The sequence below is a fragment of the Mercenaria mercenaria genome, chromosome 4 (assembly GCF_021730395.1).
Source record: "Mercenaria mercenaria strain notata chromosome 4, MADL_Memer_1, whole genome shotgun sequence".
NCBI lineage: Eukaryota > Metazoa > Mollusca > Bivalvia > Venerida > Veneridae > Mercenaria > Mercenaria mercenaria.
Genome location: NC_069364.1, coordinates 76,358,409 through 76,380,311, shown reverse-complemented (window position 1 = coordinate 76,380,311; position 21,903 = coordinate 76,358,409). Strand labels below are relative to the sequence as shown.

Genomic DNA, 21,903 nt, shown 5'->3' with positions numbered 1-21,903 from the left:
TGGAGTTTTGAGGTGGCTTCTATGGCCTAGCGGCTTTGTATATAATTCTGGGCACACTTGTCCTTAGAATAATGTCCTTCAGGATGTCTATGGTCTCCCTTTGCAGTTAAAGGTTGATTTCAGCACATCTTTTAAACCCTATAAATTTAAACTGTGTAACAAGTAGCATTTATTATGACAGAACCATTATCAAATAATGTAACAGTCAAATAATATAACAGTAATGTGAGATGTAATTTAGCCAGCTGTCACCCTATGCATATTGAAAATCATTCAAGACTTGACAGAAAAAGAAAATATTCATGCATTAGGCAACTATAAACAAAGTATATACAGACTAACAGACAGATGCAAAATCATATTATGCCATCACTTCATTGCAGTGAGCATAAAATGTCTCAGTCACAAATAAGGCTTAATTACGTATAAAAAAGGAAAATATATATGTGAGAAAAGTTACCCACAACACCTAGTAGCTCTTGAGAAGAGGTTTCACAAGATAACACAGCTCTTTACACAAATGAGCATGACTATGCAAGTATAGCTTGCTTCGACCCTCGTATAAAGGTATTCATGGAAAAACAAAAAATTGAGTAATACTGTACCCTACTGTCTTTTTTTCATATTGAATAATGAAGGTCTCAGTAACAAATGAGGCTTATTTTCAAAACAGTAAAATGTATAATTGAAACTCAGTATCTCAAAATTCTGGCTATCTCGTATTATTTTCAAGTTCGGTCCCGAAAACACATGCACAAAATATCATTTCAAGTTGAATTTCGGTTATCTCGAAGTAAAGTGCTTGATCCCTTAGAATCTTAGAATTCAAGACACAAAGGTTCAACTGTATAGAGTTTAAGACATGTCTTAATGGTTGAGAAGAGTTACCTAAAATGTCCAGCAGCTCCTGAGAAACCATCTTACGTACAATGCTTTCAAAAGATAGTACGGCTCTATGATTGTATAATTGCTCAAAATATTTCAAACAAAGCAGCCAGCAGAACTGGAATGTTCTACAGTGTATCACTAAGTTTCATGATGTTCTCCTTTCACAGCATGCATTGCATAGTTTATACTTATATTTTTTACCCATCTCCATTCCCGTAGCGCAGGCACATATAACATCCCATGAATAAGTCTTGTATGCATATTGTCTGAAAAAGAAAAAAAAAGGCTACTGAACCATGTCTATGGTGAAACATGTAGACCTTTCTTTTACCTAACACTTATTGCTTCCATTCTAGATGAATATATTAGTTCTATCGACTTTGATTTAAAATCAGTTTACTGAACTCTTGTTAAATGCAAAACCAGATCTCAACCTGAGAACACTATAATCACTCCTAGCATAATTCTGATACGATTAAAGCATTGAGATTGAAGGAATTTATGTTTTAACAAGGAAACCTGTGACAATGACACTTCTTATTTGTGAATATCTCACTACAAGGACAGATATTTTCTGTCCCATTGCACGAATCTCTTGGTCAACAAGTGACGAAGTATTGCAGTGGCAATACAAAAGACCCCTATCAATGGAAAACTTTGTTAGTGTTTGTCCCTTGTCACTGTTGGCAACAGTGTTAGGACCAAAAATGCTTCAAGACATTTAGAAGCTAAGAAACAAAAACTATTTTGGCTTAAATTTTAATAGTGACATTGACCTACAAGCATAAAACATGTATCTCATTATTGGGAACATATGTGTGCAGTACTAAAATAATCCATCTATGCACATAAGTTATGGAGTGGAAACAATTTTACATGACCTTCAATTGTGACCTTGTCCTTTGACCGACAATCATGGGTCATGTGCGCGACACATAGTTAAATCATAAGCAACATTTCTGTGTAAAAATAAAAACATCCTTCAATGCAATTAGAAGTTATATGCTAACACAGCAATGCATATAAGTTATGGAGCAGAAACAATTTTTTCTTGACCTTCAATAGTGACATTGACCTTTGACTACAAGCATAAGTCATGTACTTGTATAATCTACATATTGCCCTCTATTCACAGGTTTTATGAACCTAGCTTGAATACTTTTTGAGTAGTTGCAGGATCCAGATTTACAGAAAAACAGACGGATGGATGGCATTCCTATAGTCCCCTTCAGTGTTCCATCAGGGGACTAATTTACCTCTACAGAGCAGCCAGCTTTGAACAACAGACACATTTCAAGCTTCAGTTTTAATTCTAAATCAGTTAGACTGCATCATTGGGCAACACCAGTTTTTCTACAGGTATTACAAAGGCATTACTAAAACACAAGAGAGCTTAAAATCAAAATAATATATACATGTACCTTGTGAATATAAACTCAACCATTTTGTACAATATCTTCAAACACTACTGACTTACTGTTTTCCAGCAAAAGTTTCAGATCTTCAGGCGGGACAAACTTCTCCCAGTCATGTGTTCCTTCAGGGACAACTCGGAGTATTCTTTCTGCAGTAAAGACAGCTAGTCCTCTTGATAGGGTAGTCTTGTTCATTGTTGTAATAAATAAAGATCCTCCTGGCTGCAAGAAAAGTACTGGTATATCATACATAAAGTATTAAATTATCATATGCTAATTCCTCAACACTTGATATATGTTGTAAAAATATACTAAACAAAACAGATATCTTAAAATTACTTAAAGTCCTTGTTTGCAATTAAGCGTACACTTAGATAAACATGTTTATAATATTATATATAAATTCTAAAAGAAGTGAAGTTACAAAAAGACACGATTTTATTCATTTCACTACCAAACCCCGTTTTTTAAGTCATAAAAATATGCGTGTTTTTATCATAATAAAAGAGGTGTAGATTTTGAATTTTTTCTAGAAAATGGTTAAATAATACACAAACATTAAATGTACTTTTTTGATGTAACATGCATGTTGTACTACAGAAAAGTGGTCTTGATTTTTCCCTACGACCAGTAATGAAAAAGTTACAATATAAGCTATTTATAATAACAACAAAGGGAAGTAATTCTAGGTTCTTGCGCATGACACTCCGTCTCATGATGGTGAACAATTGTGCCAAGTTACATCAAAATTCCTCTGTGTATGAAAAAGAAATGCTCCAGACAGTCATTCTTGTATCTATCCTTTGACTTCTAAGTGTGACCTTGACCTTAGACTTTGGGACCTGGTTCTTGCACAAGACACTCCGTCACATAATGGTGAACATTCATGCTGAGTTACATCCAATTCCCACCATGCATTAAGAAGAAATGCTCCGGACAAACTCATTCTTCAATTTGACCTTTGACCTCCAACTGTGACCTTGACCTTTGAGATAGGAACATGGGATTTGCGCACGACACACTTTCTCATCGAGGTAAACATTCATGCCAAATACATGTATTAACAAGATTGGTCCATGCATGTCAAAATTATGGTCCGGACAAAATCCGATGGACACACACACGGATGCACGCACATACACAGACCCGCCAAAAGTGGCTACTAAGTCGAGCTGACCGCAAGCGGGACCGACAAAAATGTGTAAATTTATATGACATCATTGTTAAATTTTGCTGAACTTTTTTTAAATCTTATCAACAGCACCTGCTAAGCACGGGACCTGATGGTCACTTATGTTAATTCAACTGTAACAGCAAGTTTGCAATGCATTATTTCAATGCATTTTAAACAGGAACATTGTTTTCTTCTGATCATTCTCTTTTACAAGGTTTGATTTGTTTGTTTTGGGTTTAACAGCATTTTTCAACAGTATTTCAGTCATGTAACGGCGGGCAGTTAACTTAACCAGTATTTCTGGATTCTGTACCAGTACAAACCTGTTCTCCACAAGTAACTGCCAACTTCCTCACATGAATCAGAGGTGGAGGACTAATGATTTCAGACACAATGTCGTTTATCAAATAGTCACGGAGAACATACGCCCAGCCCGAGGATCGAACTCACGACCCCGAGATCCGTAGACCAACGCTCTACCTACTGAGCTAACCGGGCGGGCTACAAGGTTTGAGATTATAGCAGGTGTGTTTGGGGTAAGTGATTATGTTTCCCCCATCAAATATATTTCTAATAACCATTTCTTTCCTCTAGAGGTTTTTTGAAAATTTTAAGATGTCTTTTATTATTAATGACAAATGTATATTCCTTGATACAACAAAATGGACAAAGATAGTGTATACAAGTTGTCAGAAAGCTGTAAAATGTATGTTCATACAGTTTTACAGTTTTACTTTGAATATAGTCAGTTCCATGCTTGAATGTCATTTGACATGAACAGTTTTACTCTGACAAGACTGCAATAGGCCTCTACAAAGGAGACATAGTTGCCTATATGCTTGAATGTCATTGCCTTCAACAAACAGTTTTACTTTGACAAGGCTACAACAAGCCTCTACAAAAGAGATGTAGATGGCTATACGCTTGAATGCCATTTCCTACAACAAACAGTTTTACCTTGGCAAGACTGCAACAAGCCTCTGCAAAAGAGACATAGTTAGCTATATGCTTGAATGTCATTTCCTACAACAAACACTTTTACCTTGACAAGACTGCAACAAGCCTCTACAAAAGAGACATAGTTAGCTATATGCTTGAATGTCACTTCATACAACAAACAGTTTTACCTTGACAAGATTGCTACATGCCTCTACAAAAGAGACATAGCTATATGCTTGAATGTCACTTCATACAACAAACAGTTTTACCTTGACAAGATTGCTACAAGCCTCTACAAAAGAGACATAGTAGGCTATATGCTTGAATGCCATTCCTACAACAAACAGTTTTACCATGACAAGACTACAACAAGCCTCTACAAAAGAGACATAGTTGCCTATCTGCTTGAATGTCATTTCCTACAACAAACAGTTTTACCTTGACAAGACTGCAACAACCCTCTACAAAAGGGACATAGTAGGCCATATGCTTGAATGTCATTTCCTACAACAAACCCTTTTACCTTGACAAGACTGCAACAAGCCTCTACAAAAGGGACATAGTAGGCTATATGCTTGAATGTCATTTCCTACAACAAACACTTTTACCTTGACAACTGCAACAAGCCTCTACAAAAGAGACATAGTTAGCTATATGCTTGAATGTCACTTCATACAACAAACAGTTTTACCTTGACAAGATTGCTACAAGCCTCTACAAAAGAGACATAGCTATATGCTTGAATGTGACTTCAAACAACAAATATTTTTACCATGACAAGATTGCTACAAGCCTCTACAAAAGAGACATAGTTGGCTATATGCTTGAATGTCATTCCTACAACAAACAGTTTTCCCTTGACAAGACTGCAACAAGCCTCTACAAAAGGGACATAGTAGGCTATATGCTTGAATGTCATTTCCTACAACAAACACTTTTACCTTGACAAGACTGCAACAAGCCTCTACAAAAGAGACATAGTTATAGCTATATGCTTGAATGTCACTTCATACAACCAACAGTTTTACCTTGACAAGACTGCAACAAGCCTCTACAAAAGAGACATAGTAGGCTATATGCTTGAATGTCATTTCCTACAACAAACAGTTTTACCTTGACAAGACTGCAACAACCCTCTACAAAAGGGACATAGTAGGCCATATGCTTGAATGTCATTTCCTACAACAAACCCTTTTACCTTGACAAGACTGCAACAAGCCTCTACAAAAGGGACATAGTAGGCTATATGCTTGAATGTCATTTCCTACAACAAACACTTTTACCTTGACAACTGCAACAAGCCTCTACAAAAGAGACATAGTTAGCTATATGCTTGAATGTCACTTCATACAACAAACAGTTTTACCTTGACAAGATTGCTACAAGCCTCTACAAAAGAGACATAGCTATATGCTTGAATGTGACTTCAAACAACAAATATTTTTACCATGACAAGATTGCTACAAGCCTCTACAAAAGAGACATAGTTGGCTATATGCTTGAATGTCATTCCTACAACAAACAGTTTTCCCTTGACAAGACTGCAACAAGCCTCTACAAAAGGGACATAGTAGGCTATATGCTTGAATGTCATTTCCTACAACAAACACTTTTACCTTGACAAGACTGCAACAAGCCTCTACAAAAGAGACATAGTTATAGCTATATGCTTGAATGTCACTTCATACAACAAACAGTTTTACCTTGACAAGACTGCAACAAGCCACTACAAAAGAGACATAGTAGGCTATATGCTTGAATGTCATTTCCTATAACAAACAGTTTTACCTTGACAAGACTGCAACAAGACTCTAAAAAAGCGACATGGTCAGCTACATGTTCCACCACTTCAGAAGCTACCACTGCATCAAATGTCTCTGACTCTGTACCAACAAGGTCCTCTACCGAGCCTGAAAGTATTCACTCAGCTTACTTTAAGTTTTAAAACAGGATCCTTTGATGGTTAAGGGACAAAGTTTTTTCTTTCTTTGTTCAATTAACTCTGTCAGTCTTACCCATACTTAGTCTAGCATACACAATGTATGTAATGTAAACTAACTGAAACATAACCATTTAAGTAAAATTAATTCTCTATAGAGATAAAAGTGATATAATAATAATATTAGTGATGTTTAATAGGTCCATTTTCATGATCGATCATCAAAAATAATCGGACAGGGGTTTTCGATCAATTTTCGATAATTAATCGAAATGTTTTTTGTAATGAGAAATTAAAATTTATGTAAGGATTACTGCTTGTTAATGTGGCAGGTATGTAATTTAATTTGTTTATCTGTCAGTAAAATCTTTATGATCAAGATGGAATTGCAAATCAATCGTATTGCCTTAAAAATAAAACAAACCCAGCAAAGCAAACACTTAATGTTTTCACACATTCAGAATGTTTACACAATAGTTGTATGTAGCAGCTTGCTAGTTGAAAATTGAAAAAAGGTAATCCAAAACTAAGAACTTTTATTTCTGTCAGTCAACCAATTGATTATTGATCAGACGGAACGTTTTATCAAATATCATTTTGAAGATAAACCAGAAGTTTCTTTTAATACAAATATCAAATGAATTACAAAACAATAATGCCAATAATCTTATGAGACAAACTTAAGCATGGATTCCAAAAATCTATCAAAATAAGTCTTGTCTCAGAAATTTAAAATATGGTCACATACAATAGTTAATCAGTATACATGTAGCCAGATACAGGTATATGGTGGAGCTAATTGTTTGTGTGGCTTATGACAAGTCTTGACAGGAGGTCTTTACATCCCGGATTTCTTCCTGTAAACCATAATACTTCCACACATGAGACTGGGCACTGCCAGGATATGGAAAGATCCATCCGGCGCCATCAAATTTTTCTGATCCATTGCCATTTTGAGAAACTTTATTTTAACCAAAAGAAGAAGTTACAGAAAGAGAAGAACAACAGAAAAGCTGAGTTCTGTGTAGTAGCACTTTAGACATTTTTGATTGATTTTCGATAATAATCGATCATCGGAGCATCACTTATATAAATAATACAAAGAATTTTCAGTCAATAAAATCTTTTTAATAATTAAAAATACTAACCTTTACCAAAGGTTTAATCTGACTGTGAACAATAAATGTACCAAGATAAAAGATTAATTACATCAACATCTGTCATGTGTTAACAAATCGGATAGAAATATCCAGGTACCCAATTTTTCCGTATTTTACATGAACAATATAATCATAATCAATACATGAATCGCTAGCTGTCATTAACAGCATGAGAGTCATATGGCATGGGAGGTGCTAGATGGGTTTTGCCGGCATGGGTAAAATCAAAGGAAACACAAGTCTGGTGTGCAAAAAACAATAAGTTTAAAATAGCTTAATCAATAAATACATCTCATTTTTGCAAAAGAGATGAAACAAAACCATGGTCTGCCTATCAACACAGTATTGCTGATAAAGATTGTTAAGTAAATTCTAGGTTTTATTTTTCACTAGTAACAATAACAATGTATACCAGTAATATATTTGACACGTGGCAAGAGGCTTGGATCTTCCTCTAAATGAAGCTGAGCAATTTTTGTACTTTCCTCCACTGGATCTAGACCAACAACAAATGCCCCAAGTCTTGCAAGAGGCTGAAATAATGGAGTACAAGTTTGAAGTTACCACAAATTAAACGAAGACTGCAATACAAACCAGCTGAACACAATATTAGCTATCTCTTTGCTCAAAGATTGCTTGACAATGTCTTTGAGGTAGTTCTGCACGTTTGGTTCAAATTTTTTTCTACAATGTATAATTTGTGTAAACTCTGATTTTTCAAAACTGCAGAATATACCTAGAAAATTCAGCAAATAAAAAACATAGGGTCGTGTGCTTGATTTTTTGCTAGACTGATTTGAAAAAATTAGACCTCACGCAATATTTCATAATGGAAGTCTATGGGGAAATCATAACTTTCATAACATTTTCGCGAATAGAAATTTTTCTACAATGTAGAATTTAATGAAACTTCCCACAGTTGTAAATAAGCATAATATTATGGCCTATGATGTGGTGAAATAAAATGTATAGGTCCGTGTGCTTAATTTTGAGATATTTGACCATGATTAAAGTGAACCGCACTTTTCACACTAATTCTAAGACATTATTTTGAAGTTTTAACGTGTCAGATGTTTTAATATAATATTTTAACTTTAGAAAGACAGTAACAGTGCCACTGTAATAAATTTACTTATAGGTTGCTATTAATTCATAAAATTATTTTCATTTCCGTGCGACGAATCCCGGCTTTATTCCTCGTCTTCCGGATAAATGACGTTACGCCATCTCTTCCAGTTTATCAAACATGCAGAACTACCTTAAAGAGGAACTTTAAAATAAAACTTTTACAGGAATATAGAAAAGTCAAACAAAAATTATTTCAGGGAGTTAAATTTTTGTAAGACCTGTTGTTAACGAGTGAGAAAATATTTGATTTTACTTGTAAAACAAGTTTTCTTTTCATTTTATGTTTTTCAGTAGTTAATTAAACCGATTTTTGTTCTTCAGTAGTTAATTAAACCAATTTTTGTATCTATGATATTTTTCACTGTGAAATTATCTGATAAATTTCACTGTAATATTGGAAAGCAAGTAATAAATGGAGTATAGCTTTAGTTTATCACTGTCTTAACCCTTTAATATTATGCTGGACAAGATTGATTCTGCCTTTGCGACCAGTGCAGATCATGATCAGCCTACACATCCATGCAGTCTGATCATGATCTGCACTGTTCGCCATTCAGTCAGTATCATTTTGATAAGCACCCCTTTTAACAGTAAATGGCACTGTCCAAACTGAAAGATGGACAAGTTCATTATAGAAATTCAGCAGGATAAGGATTAAATCCAAGACAGCCAAGATGTTTTTCGTTACTGCAGGTGACTTAGGATCTACTTATAGTCAATTTACTGTGGTATTTTTGATTCAGCTGTCAAAGTTTAAAAATACATAAATCAGACTCAAACTGAATGAAATAAGGGTACTTTTCCTCTATTTCAATCTATATTTTAACACAGAGTATTTTGAATTTAACACTGAGACTTGATCAAGGTAGTGAAACCTTACCTCAGTCAAGATACCACCCCCACTTCCAACATCTACTATGGTCAGGCCTTGCAATGGCTGTGACGGGTTTTCTGACATGTCATCCCTATGATTCAATAAACCGTCTCGTATAAATGGCACTCTCAATTTATTCATTGCATGCAATGCCTCAAATTCTCCTGTTTCATTCCACCATGACTGGGCAAGAGACTTAAAATGGCGCAATTCATCCTCATCCATCGTGTTTGTGACCATAGGCCGACCTGAATATTGTCTGGAAAATAATGCATATATTTTTTTTGTTTTGTTTTGGGATTAACGCTGTTTTTCAACAAAAATTCACTTATGTAATGGTGGGCAAGTCACCTAACCAGTGTTCCTGGATTCTGTACCAGTGCAAACCTGTTCTCCCCAAGTAACACATGAATCAGATGTGGAGACAGAATAGTTTCAGACACAATATATTTATCAAATCCTCACTGAGAACCCGTGGATCAAACTCACATTCCCACGATCCATACATCTGCACTCCCCCTTTTTTAGCTATGTTATATTTTAAATGAGTCTTCTATATTTTACAAAGTGACAAATTCTGAAAACTGTAATTTGCATAGAAGAAATAAACTGTGCAATATTGTAATGCAAACTATATCTGCCTTGTCAGCTGTCATAGTGCCTGCTTTAACTGTGGGAGGGAGATCATGGGTTTGCTCCATTGCCATGTTATACCAAAGACTTAAAACTTCATCAGTAGCCCCCTTGCCTTAATATCCCTCAGCACTAAAATGGAAAATGTCTTCTCTTTGTAATGACAGATACCATTCAGAATGAGATAATAAAGAGTGATTACATTATAATATATACCATTCTTAAGAGCATAGGCAATTCGTCAAATCTACATGTAATCAATGACTTTGTACCTATATCGCTGATTAAACCCATTGTTCTTCGTTGTCAGTAAGATTTAAGACGACAAATCGACATGCAAAGTTTTATTTTTCTAGTGTTTGGGCATGCAAAAACGAAAGTAGAATGCGACGTAAAAAGTACATGCTGTGAAATTTGCTAGATTAGATCGTCTGCCACTATTTTTATCTTTCCCTCGTTGCTCGGAAGTTTCTGCGATAAATACACAAAAAATAACTGATTATGAATCTGTTTTTCCATCCAGTCATACAGGATTCAGTAATATAAACATAAGTGTGGATGCCACTCAGTGGAGGCCCTGATTTATAATTACGAAGTCGTACTATCCAAGCACATGATGCGCCGATGCAGAAGTTGCCGCCATCTTGAAAATTTGAAAACAAAAAAACATAGATTCTACATCCGTATGAAAATAACCGATAAAGTTATAAACACTTATTGAGATTTAAATGAATAAACTAAAAATGCAAGGCCACAGTTTTGTTTTCGTAAATAATTTGTCAAAATGTTTTTAAAACTTATAAGGCCGAAATTTAAGTTGAAAGCACACAGTCACAAGAGTCAAGAAAGCCGAAATTTCGAGTTACTACTCCAGAGTTCTGCCGAGGATTTCAGCATGATGGGCCCATGGCCCATTTACCCTGAAAACATGGGGCCATTCTGAAACTTTTGGGGCCATTCAAAAAGAACTAATTTTACATTAAATAGACTTTACATTTCTTATGCATTTAAGAAGTGTATTTTTTTTTAAATGTAAAATTATACACAAAGTTCATGCCATTTATTCTCTTTTCCTTATAACTTAACCATGTATACTTAACCAATAACTTCTTCTGAAAGCTCTGTTTGTCAGATGTCTTACTCTTACTTTTTCGCTCTACTCAAATTACTTGACTGGGTGGGGGTCGGATCACTCTGTGATTCTGGGGTTGTTGTTTAATGTTCAGCGACATATGTAGTTGAATCGTCGCTTTTGTTCAATGTATCATTTCTATTTGTATCTTTCCCCAGTGTAACTAAAGTCTGGTTTATTTTCTTAGAGGCAGGAGGACTGAAAAATTTGTGCAAAATCGCTTTTCCTTTCGGTGCGGCCGCCATTTTGATACAATCATGGTGCAATTATCACGACACATTATTTTTTCAAATCCGTCACAGTGATCTCCCCTGAAGGTATGTCTATCTACCGTGCAAGACCGGCAAACTAGCGATTGTTATCGGGTTCGAGTTTCAGATTTTCTGGCGCGCCAAAGGCCCACCGACGCGAAATTTGCTGCGCCATTCATATTTTTTTCGCGCCAATGGCGCAAAAACACAGCCTCGGCAGAACTCTGCTACTCACAACCATAACATCGTAACAATGCCCCGAAGCTATTTTCATTACACAATAATAATAATATTGGAAAATATTCAAATCAGGTTTTTTGAATGCTGATCGGGGTGATCGGGTTTTGGCTTCCTAATCGGGATCATCCCGACTGAATCGGGAGGGTTGGGAAGCATGCAAATAATATCCGTAATTACAAATTTTCTGGGGATTTAAACCCAAGTATACACTGTACACAATTAACGTTTACCGTGTACACACGCCAGTATGCGCAAGCGATAAAACAAGTTACGTAACTTTACATGACTGTGTACTGTGATTCATCCTCCATTATTTTGGTCCTTCAAAGTTTTGACGTTTAGATTGCCCGTCACAAATATAAAACAATCTGAACGTCGAATTATTTTGACTAATCAGTTATAGGCAATATCTTCTTCTTCTTCTTCCCATTAAAGTACAGGGCCCTCTCTGGAGCATAGACGTACTTGAAAACTGTACAAGGTAAAAGTGAGGCGCAGAAACAAATGTGCAGGATAAAAGAAGATAAAACCATGAAGTGCGTCTAGTGAAGAGTGCCCAGTCCCGCCTTGAAGCTGTCCAAGGTCTGGGAGGTGGCAATGGCTTCTGGCAGCTGGTTCCAGAGTCTGATAGCAGACGGGAAGAAGGAGTTCCTGTATGTGTCTGTCCGGCAATAAGGCACCAGGTATCTGTATGTGTGACCTCTAGTAGACAGTGCGGCTGGGTGTAGGTACATGGGCGCAGGGATATCAATAAGACTGTGTGTAATTCTGTACACAAGTATCAGCTTTGCATCAGCTCTGCGCTGTTGCAGCGTGGGCCATCCTAAAGTGGCAATCATCTGTGATGTGCTGCTTGTCATCCTATAATCCCCAGTAACGAAGCGTGCCGCACGTCGCTGAACCGCTTCCAGCTTATTGATGTTTCTACTGGTATGAGGGTCCCAGGCCGGAGATGCATATGCATATCCGGGAATCTTCCCCTCTGTGTACGGAATGAACAAAAATAATAAAGGGAGGTAAAAAATACGTTGATTTAGAAACCTTTCTGTATGTCATAATTCAATATCTATAAGTTTAAGACACTCTTAGGGGTGGTGGTCGGGGATTGAGGTGGATATAATATACTTCATTCCGTAGAGGGGAAGATATCCGGATACTGCCCAGTTATATGTATCTAGTTTCTGACAGAACTCATTTTACCTCTTTGATGAATTGTTTCCATCTTGAACGTAGTACATGTCAGAAGAACGTGTTCTTGACAAACGCTTTTTTATTGAACGAGCAGAACTTCCAACCATCCAATTTTTGCGTTTAGCAGCTTGGGTTAAAACAGAAAAATGGCATTGCCTCACACATGAACATGCACTGCATTTAGTTAAAAATCTAACAGAAATCCACGTTTTCAATCCAAACATATTCTCTTACGGCTGATTTTGTTATCTTTTCAAAAAAAAAAATATATCAAAATTAAGCGTCTGCGAAAATTCTTCTCGATCAAAAGACGTTTGATGACTGGTTATCATAACATTAGCAAATTAAATGTAAGAAATGAATTAACTAAAAAGAAGGGACCCTAGTTAACACTGACCGGACCACTCAAAATAACATACTACTGACCAGTAAATAAAGATTTCAACTTTTTTATTCATCTACATATTCAAACTACAAAATCAGAAGTATTGGAGTAAATTCTCACATAAACTTTATAATACTCAATCACTTGTTAGTATTCTTATTACAGGGCTCTTTCCAAATGTATTTCCCCATATGGTTTGTCTAAATAATTCTGGATGTTTTAATCATAATTTTATTTTTGGGTTAAAGTGCTTTTGGATTGGTTATTTTTTTTCAAATGTCTTGTTAAGTTTTACATCTGTAGCTTATATATTTTGTTTGTTTGTATATTGTTTGAATGCATACCGTAACGCTCTTTATAACATGTATATGGTTCATTGATGTTGAGTCGTGGGCAACAATATGACGCACAATTTTTATAAATAAATAAATGCAGTTAGAAAATGGTAGGTACAATAATAATCTAAGCAAAAATCAGCGCCATTAAACTGAAATCTGATCTAAGCAAGTATATTACTGCCGAAAACTGTTTTACTGACATACGCCACGCTGTGTCATCTCTGAGACCAAGGCCACTCTATCAAAATGACCAGAATCCTTTGCTACATTAGTCTGTTGCTGTCTTAGACATATTCATATCAGGAAGAAGAAATTCATTGTTAATTTGACACAAGTGTCTCCTTCATAGCTCTCGAATTGTTGATATTACTTCCTTTATTAATAAAATGGAATCCTGACCTATTTTTAGTAATGGACACCTGGTTTGGAAAAGTGAACCCATTCTTTTCGACTAAACGTAATGGAGAAAAAATAATACTGCCACGGTAACAACAAAATAAAAAATGTGGAAAATCACAGGTCGCCCAATACGACATAAAACGAAAATGTTGCAGGCTCGGTTTGATTGAGCCTGTTCATGGACGGTAGTGGAAATGCAAGCTACCTTCCACGCCCACTAGCCCCGGGTTGAGCATAACTCAATATTTACACATGTTATAAGTACCAGAATATAATTTAGAGACTTCAGATGTATTCATACGGCGGTGCACATGGAACTTTCAATGATGCACAGAGTGCAATTCCATGAAAAGCGGCATATGGTCCCCCTATGAAAATAATGGCTTAGCCCTAAACGAGAAAACAATGGTCAGAACTAAACAAACTGGAATTTAGAGAGGGAATCTGTGGTTATGGAGCCTGCATATCACAGGAACTGTCAAAAGACAAAACTAAAAAGCAGGCATCATATCTAAACAGTACCCAAAGCTTTAAAAGCTGGAGTATTTGAACCTCCCAAGCCTAAAAATTTAGGTTAAGCTGAAAAATTACACAGGGCACTAACACTACATAAATGCCGTGTTGAACGCTCTGAAGAGATCGAAATATAACAGCTCTGAATGAAGGTACGGGGAGACTTTTTACGGCCGCCACACGGCACAAACAACGCTGCTGTGATAATAAAATAAAAAGTACCATGTCAATAGTGTTTCCCGTGGTATGTTTTGATTTTGGAAAGTTTTCGTAATAATCAGGATGAAAACATATTTAAATAGGTCATCTGGGGATGCCAGTCTGGAAGTGCTTAAAATTTCGAGATATGGTAGGGCAATTATCGATTTATTTTCCTTAATTTGCTATATTTATCATTTTGAAAGATAGCAAGTTATAATATTATGTTTACTAAAAATATTTATAACGAAAAGAGTAAAATTGTATCCTATTTTGTTGTTAAAAATAACTCTAGAATCAGAACCCATGACTAAAAATAAACATTAGACAAAAGATAGTCATCTCACGGGCATTATAAGAACGTTTATTTGTAAAACAGAAAAAAATGGAAACTCCACAGGTCGCTCAACACGACAAAGACGAAAATGTTGCAGGCTTGGATTGATTGAGCCTGTTCATGGACGGTAATGGAAATGCATGCTACCGTCCGCGCCCTCTTGTCCCGTGTTGAGCAGAACTGAACATTTACACATGCTAAAAGTACAAAAAAAAAGCAATTTAGAGACATCCGCAGATGTGTTAATACGGGGGTACACATGGAAGTCCATAATGGTGCCAAAATGATTTTGCCACTTTAGTTCAAGTGCAGCAAGTGCAAATGCAGTGATTTAGATACTCTTGTTGATATGTCTTCTGAAAAGGCATTGAGTACATACGTTTTTGGTTTAAAGGTTTGCTTTTTGTATATTTATACACGAGCATTTTTGTATTTTACATGCCATGCCTTTTTGTTTCCATTACGTGTGTTAGAGATTCACCTGGAGGGGATTACTTTTATTTACACTGTCCCGTGTCTTTGGAACATGGTGGGGGTAAGAGTGAAGTTGGGTGCGCACCATAGACCGGTTTAAGCTCCCCAGTGGTGTTTTTGCCACTGACCGTTCAACTCAACAAAGAACGTTACCGCTGCATTCAGACTTGTTAAGGGAAGGAATAAAAATGCTAAATTATGCTAATTAAGATATTTTATTTGGAAATAAAGTTAAATCGTATTTACGTTTTATATTATTTCTTTCCCCTTTCAAACCCTCTGAAAAAAGCCTTGGATATAATGACAATACAGACGTCCAACACAAGTACAAAGAAGTCCCAGATAGTCGATATCGTTACGTCGAACTTCGGATACGTCGATGCATTTTTTACAGTCCCTTGAATATCGGGGTAACGGTATTCGACTATCGACTATTTTGTTTATGACTGCAAAACTCAATTAACATTTCGATGACGTTGTCATTACCGTCGTTTGAAGTTGACGTCATTTCTTTTACATTGTTTAAATTGCAACCCGAGGAAGACTACTGTAGCCGAAACGTTGGTGTTAAAGGACTTGTAATATTTTGTAATTTTGACTACTTTTAATACCTATATATCAAAAACTGGAAATTTCAAATCTAATTGTCATGAGTTCGTTTGACCATAGAAACGTTATCAATATTATTCAACATTCTAATAATCATGCTTGTTTCTGTTAAAACAAGCTTAAGACAAGCTGGAGTGGATTACTTTTATTTACACTGTGTCTTTGGAACATGGTGGGGGTAAGAGTGAGGTTGGGTGCGCACCATAAACCGGTTTAAGCTCCCCAGTGGTGTTTTTGCTACTGACCGTTCCAAGGCGGTGCCCCACTGTGTTCCTTTGTTTGTTCGTTTTGTCCTAATGTGTTGGCTTTGTGTGTGTGCGCGCGCGTGTGTGTGTGTGTGTGCGTGCGTGCGTGCGTGCGTGCGTGCGTGCGTGCGTGTGTGTGTGTGTGTGTGTGCGCGCGCGTCTGCGTGCTGTGGGTTTCGTTTTGGGGAGGCTGCGTTTTTGGTACGTGGCATTCCCTCTTTGATATTTGTCTTTGTTTTTTACGCTAAAATGACGAAACTTTAACGTTCGATGACGTCAATGTTTTTGTTGCGATCAAGAAAGAGCGCTACTATATTTTATCTACTGTTTTAGATTCAGGGCATATCAGAATCGAAATATAAGCAAAGTCGTTTTACTTAAATTAAGGTTAGAAGGTATTAAACGCCTCCGCTACTATTTTCTATGTAGAAACAACAAATTATAACATGTTTTAATCAGATTTCTAGCCTTTCACTTCTTGCGAGACTACCCTTGTCTTCAAGGTTTGTCTTTAGGCAATCAAAAAGTACCAAAAATATGATGTTAACCATATAATGCAGTGAAACCATGGTCATGTGACTGAGACACGTGATGAAAACGCTGATATTGCGTAGAAAGACATCAGGAAATATTAACTTCCACTTTCATTTTACGAAACAGCTTCGAACCAATTTCTGAAGCATATAACGTAGCTAAAAATCATCCGCAAACATTCTTCTTTACAACCAAGCATCAATAAAGCTTATATCTGCCATGAAAACGGCCTTTACCAGGCGGGAAAATGGCACTATATATTGATATTCGACCACGGTGGCATATCCGGCGAAATTACTACCTTCGTTCCTCAAACCGGTCGATCCTTATACAAGTACGAAAGTTGTTGCAAGATGCAACAAAAGGAAACTCTGCGCCAAACAAAGCAATGTACGTAGTACTGATAGAACAGGAGATGATATAACAATACTGGTGTCTTTGTGGTAGACCCTAGGCAAACAGGCAGTCTGATGGGGTTCCTTGAATGTTTGAGAAAAAAACATTGCCTTTGTAACGTGAGCAGGATTTTTATTGTTGTATTTAGTGACCTAATTATTGACTGATCACCACCCATCTGCGATGTAAATGTGTGCAGTAATAACTATGTTTTACGTAAAACTGGATAAAAACCAAATGCCTTGATAGTTTCTATAATTATGCATATCAAACATTAAACACATAAATACTAACTTAAAAAAAATCAAAGTATAAAACTAAAAATATAAGACACTGGATGTTTGTTCTAGACGTACGTACTGTACGTACTGTGTTATAAGTTTGGTGTTGATTGCTGAAAATGGAATGGACATAGCCATGGCAACATTAAGATGACAGAACCTGGTACCTTTAAGGAGTTTTAGAGTGAGTTACAAACTTAATACATAGGGCGCTTTTGTTTGCAAAAATCCGGTTTGGGTTTTAGGTTTTGGTTTGGATAAAAAATAATGACAAACTTAAACTGGTTTCTGTTAAAATGAGTTCTTGAACAAACAGGCGGTTTGTATGAACATAATGGCGAATCTAGAAAAAACTGGTGACTAAATTTATTTTAAATGGAGATAAATGACAGATTTTGTATCTAAGAGCCAAACATATTAAATAACATGTACTACTATTACTACTCCTCATGTGCCGACTCTATTTAACCTGTGTATATATAGCAAAAGACAGTTGAGTCACTGCCTTTTGGACACAACAACATAAGCCATTAGACCAAATGAGTGAATACAAATGTTTGTTTTTGTTAAGTTTAATGTCAGAATGACAGAATTATAGGTCATATATCAACTTTCAGTGCATTATTTAAGGCATGGGCGGGCAGCTAGGTTAAGCCACTGTCCTTTAAGTCAGCTGGATTACTTAAAAATCCACACATGAAAGAATTCTACACCCTGAGCAAGGTTTCGAACACACAGCAGTGAAAGACAAATAATTTTAAGTCAACTACCCTAACCATCTGGCCACAAAGACTAAGACTGAGATGTAATCATTTAACTGTATCCACTATCAAGCAGACTTTTTTTATTTCAATTTGCTGAAAATTAGAGATTAAGTGTTTTGTAACAGGGATAATTTCTTAATTGAAATCACTGCTGTTTCCTTGTTTAAGACACACTCAGCAAAGCTTGACAGTTGTAATGTAGTTAATGTGAAAAAATAGATGATGTTATACTACTCAAGGTTCAAGCAAAGCACATATACTCTGACTCTGGTGCTGGACTGATTTAAGTAACCAGTTGTATTTTAGGCCAGCGAGTGTATCTTACCTCACAAAAACTTGTTTAAATAAATATTAATTAAGATTCTTCAAAAAATGGTTGACAAATTTAATCTCTGACATTGTTTCTGATGACACACTGTACATCCAAAATCTGGCAACAATGAGTTGGATGGCATCCAATGACACCCCTGACTTGATCAGATAATACTTACATGTAATACTTTGAACTTATATGTCACTGTATTAAGGGGAACCAGAAACCATGGATATACATTATTAAACATAACTGATACTTATGTATATAATTATATGTATTTCAGTGATTTGAAATTTCTCTACTCTGCAGCCACAGAAGAACACTGAAGCAATTACAAGGCAGAGACTGAAGCACTCATGAAGGCCGTCTCAATGGTTGAAGACTCGGCAGAAGAAAGCTTCTCAGTCGTCTTTCTCACAGATGCACTGACTGTCATTGAAGCTTTGATCAACAATAAAGCTCCGCGGCTAGCCAGGAGAATGCAGAGCGATACACAACATACAATAATCCTTAACAAATGCACAACAATCCCAAGTAGTTGTTTTCTTTGGATATTTAAAACTGATTACCTCTCATTAAAGATATCCAGTGCCCATCTTTCACAAGGACATTTTATATTTAAGTATTTAATTCAAATGTACAAAATTCTTTTATATTAATTAAACTTTACTAAAGAACTAGTGTTTTGAACTATGTTTTTTATATTTTAGGTACATTCAACAAGGCACGCATCATCGGGTACAGTATCTATTATGTGGACAAAGATGGGACCTCACTTTGGCGGAATTTGGCTGCCAAACCATTTTATACCTCTGGTATCTACTAGTGATAACAATCCAAATTGTGAATCTAGTGAATGTGAATTTGAAAGTGCCACACCTCTTAACTCAACATCTGAATCAAATCAATCTTTAAATCAGTGTGAAAAAAGTGAAAGTGCCACACCCCTTAACTCAACATCTGAATCAAATCAGTCTGTACATCAGTGTGAACAAAGTGAAAGTGCCACACCCCTTAACTCAACATCTGAATCAAACCATCTGTACATCAGTGTGAACAAAGTGAAAGTGCCACACCCCTTAACTCAACATCTGAATCAAATCAATCTTTAAATCAGTGTGAAAAAAAGTGAAAATGAGTGTGAAATGAATACAGAAGAAATCAATCAATGTGAAATAAGTGATATAGAATCAAATTGTGAAATTGATGATTTGAATGAAAAAGAAAGTGTTGAAAGTCACCGTAATGAATCAATGCGACCGTTACCCAATGGGAAGTTCATGTCGGTTGAAGATCTACTGAACATAATTCATGGCGACATAACAGCTGTGTCGTCTGTTCCTAGAGGAAATATAGACAATGGATTTGTTCTAGTTGATGGTAAAGAGAACATTAAAAGTAACTTGTCGGGCAAAAAAGCAAATTACTACGATGACTGTGGGGTTTGGAATAGTAGGAAATCTAGAACTTGTAAGACAAACTTTCTTTTGGAAGAAATTGAAAATGGTCCAACAAATATCAAATTTGTTCATGTCAAAGATGGTATTGTCAGTGTTGAAAAACAGGTGAAAGGGAAAGTTGTTAAAACCCCATTGAATCCGCAACCACATTTAGGTAACATAGTGACTCTTCACAGGTACTATACTGTGTTAAAAGAAAATGATGACTTTAAGAAACGTGTAAGTTGGTTCGAAAACTTACCGGCAGCACTTGACACAAGGAAGTATGTGATGGTTGTGGAATATCAGGGAACAAATGGAGACTCAGAATATGGAAAAGTTCATGGAAATTCCAAAACAAATGAACAGCCTTATAAACGTACACACCCTGAAGCTATCAAACTTATTAAAGAAGCAGTTAAGCATGATAAGCCAGTTAATGCCTATACTAAATTAACAAAACTTGATGACTCAGCTCTCTATCCCAAGGATTTGCGCCAGTGTCAGTATTTAAAATCAAAATCTGTAGGTAGTAACAAAAAAGCAAAACATGCTGCTGATGAAATTTTGAACATTATTAAGTCTTTAAATGGTCATGAATTTGTCAGTGAAATTATACACTCGAGGGACGGTGATCAACCTCTCATATTTTGTTGTACTGAAGAACAGTTGGCCGATCTAAGATCTTTCATCAAGTCAAATGGGGGTGTTGTGGGTATTGACAGAACATTCTTGCTTGACCGGTGTTATGTGACATTGTTAGTATACAAAAGCCAGAAAGTTGTACGCAAAGAAACAGGTGAGCCCCCAATTATGATACCTCCACTCATGCTGCATTGGGATGGCAAAACAAAAACATATTACAGGTTCTTTTCTTTTCTTCGTGGTATTTTAGACATTGAGCTTAAGAATGTTGAAATGTTGATCGGAACAGATGATGAAAAAGCTATGACCAACGCACTAGACCAAACCTTTTCAGAAGCCAAACGTAGGCTGTGTACCAAACACATAAAAGACAATTTGTTGCGCAATATGACCGATAAGATTCCGAAAAGTATGCAGGAGAGGAACGAAATTGTTCACAAAATATTTTGACCGAAGGGGGTTGCATGTGCCAATGACAGTGCAACATTCGAAGATAGAAATGTTGAATTAAAAGAATCTTTGCAAGACCATCCAGATTTTTTAGAGTATTATGAGAAATTTGTTGAAAAAAAAATTTCAGAACATTGTGTTAATGAGAATGATCAGCTGTGGACCAATAATAACACAGAGTCAATCAACCATAGGCTGAAAATCTCCACAGACTGGAAACCCCAAAAAACAGATGTTCTTGTCGAGAAACTACATGATGCTGTCAGGGTTCAGCATGTGGATGTAAGACGTGCGCTTTACGGAACGGGGAATTACTCGCTAAATCCCAAATTCACTAAATTCAGATTAACCGAACGGGTGTGGCGGTCGCAGTCAGACACTAAAAAAAAAGCATATCAAATGAAATTTCTAAATGCCACTTCAAAAATAGAACTACCGTCAAGAATTGTATCCACTGATGGTACATATTCAATCAGACAAACCCCAGCAGTTGCTAAGAAGCCAGGTCAAAAAAAGCCGTGCCAAAGTGACAAGAACATTTACACGAAGGAAGTGAACTTGCGTACTGATTCTGTTGGAAACAACAGACTTCATGCTTTGTCAAGCAGCGCAAGTT

The 21,903-nt window shown here is 36.2% G+C and overlaps 2 protein-coding genes across 2 annotated transcripts in view; one reads left to right on the top strand and one right to left on the bottom strand.

Annotated features, from left to right (window-relative positions):
* Window positions 1-21,903, top strand: part of LOC123552185 (arginine/serine-rich protein PNISR-like) — a 151,134-nt gene that overhangs the window by 114,688 nt on the left and 14,543 nt on the right. The gene's annotated exons all lie outside the window — the stretch shown is intronic.
* Window positions 152-13,279, bottom strand: LOC123552186 (ubiquinone biosynthesis O-methyltransferase, mitochondrial-like). The gene is made up of 6 exons (XM_045341641.2): window positions 12,974-13,279; window positions 9,524-9,776; window positions 7,928-8,048; window positions 6,205-6,326; window positions 2,366-2,525; window positions 152-1,154 (listed from the first exon to the last, which is right to left on the bottom strand). Exons 1-6 carry the CDS (start codon window positions 13,186-13,188, stop codon window positions 1,027-1,029), a joined length of 999 nt encoding a protein of 332 aa, XP_045197576.2. The 5' UTR covers window positions 13,189-13,279; the 3' UTR covers window positions 152-1,026.

Excerpts from the sequence above, each read along its gene's own strand:
- LOC123552186 (XM_045341641.2), bottom strand. The coding sequence starts at position 13,188 with ATGTTTGGATTGAAAACGTGGATTTCTGTTAGATTTTTAACTAAATGC. Across the intron at positions 9,777-12,973 it reads GGAAACAATTCATCAAAGAG|ACAATATTCAGGTCGGCCTA; the intron begins GTAAAATGAGTT and ends ATTATTTTCCAG. Across the intron at positions 6,327-7,927 it reads ACGTGTCAAATATATTACTG|GCTCGGTAGAGGACCTTGTT; the intron begins GTATACATTGTT and ends GAATACTTTCAG.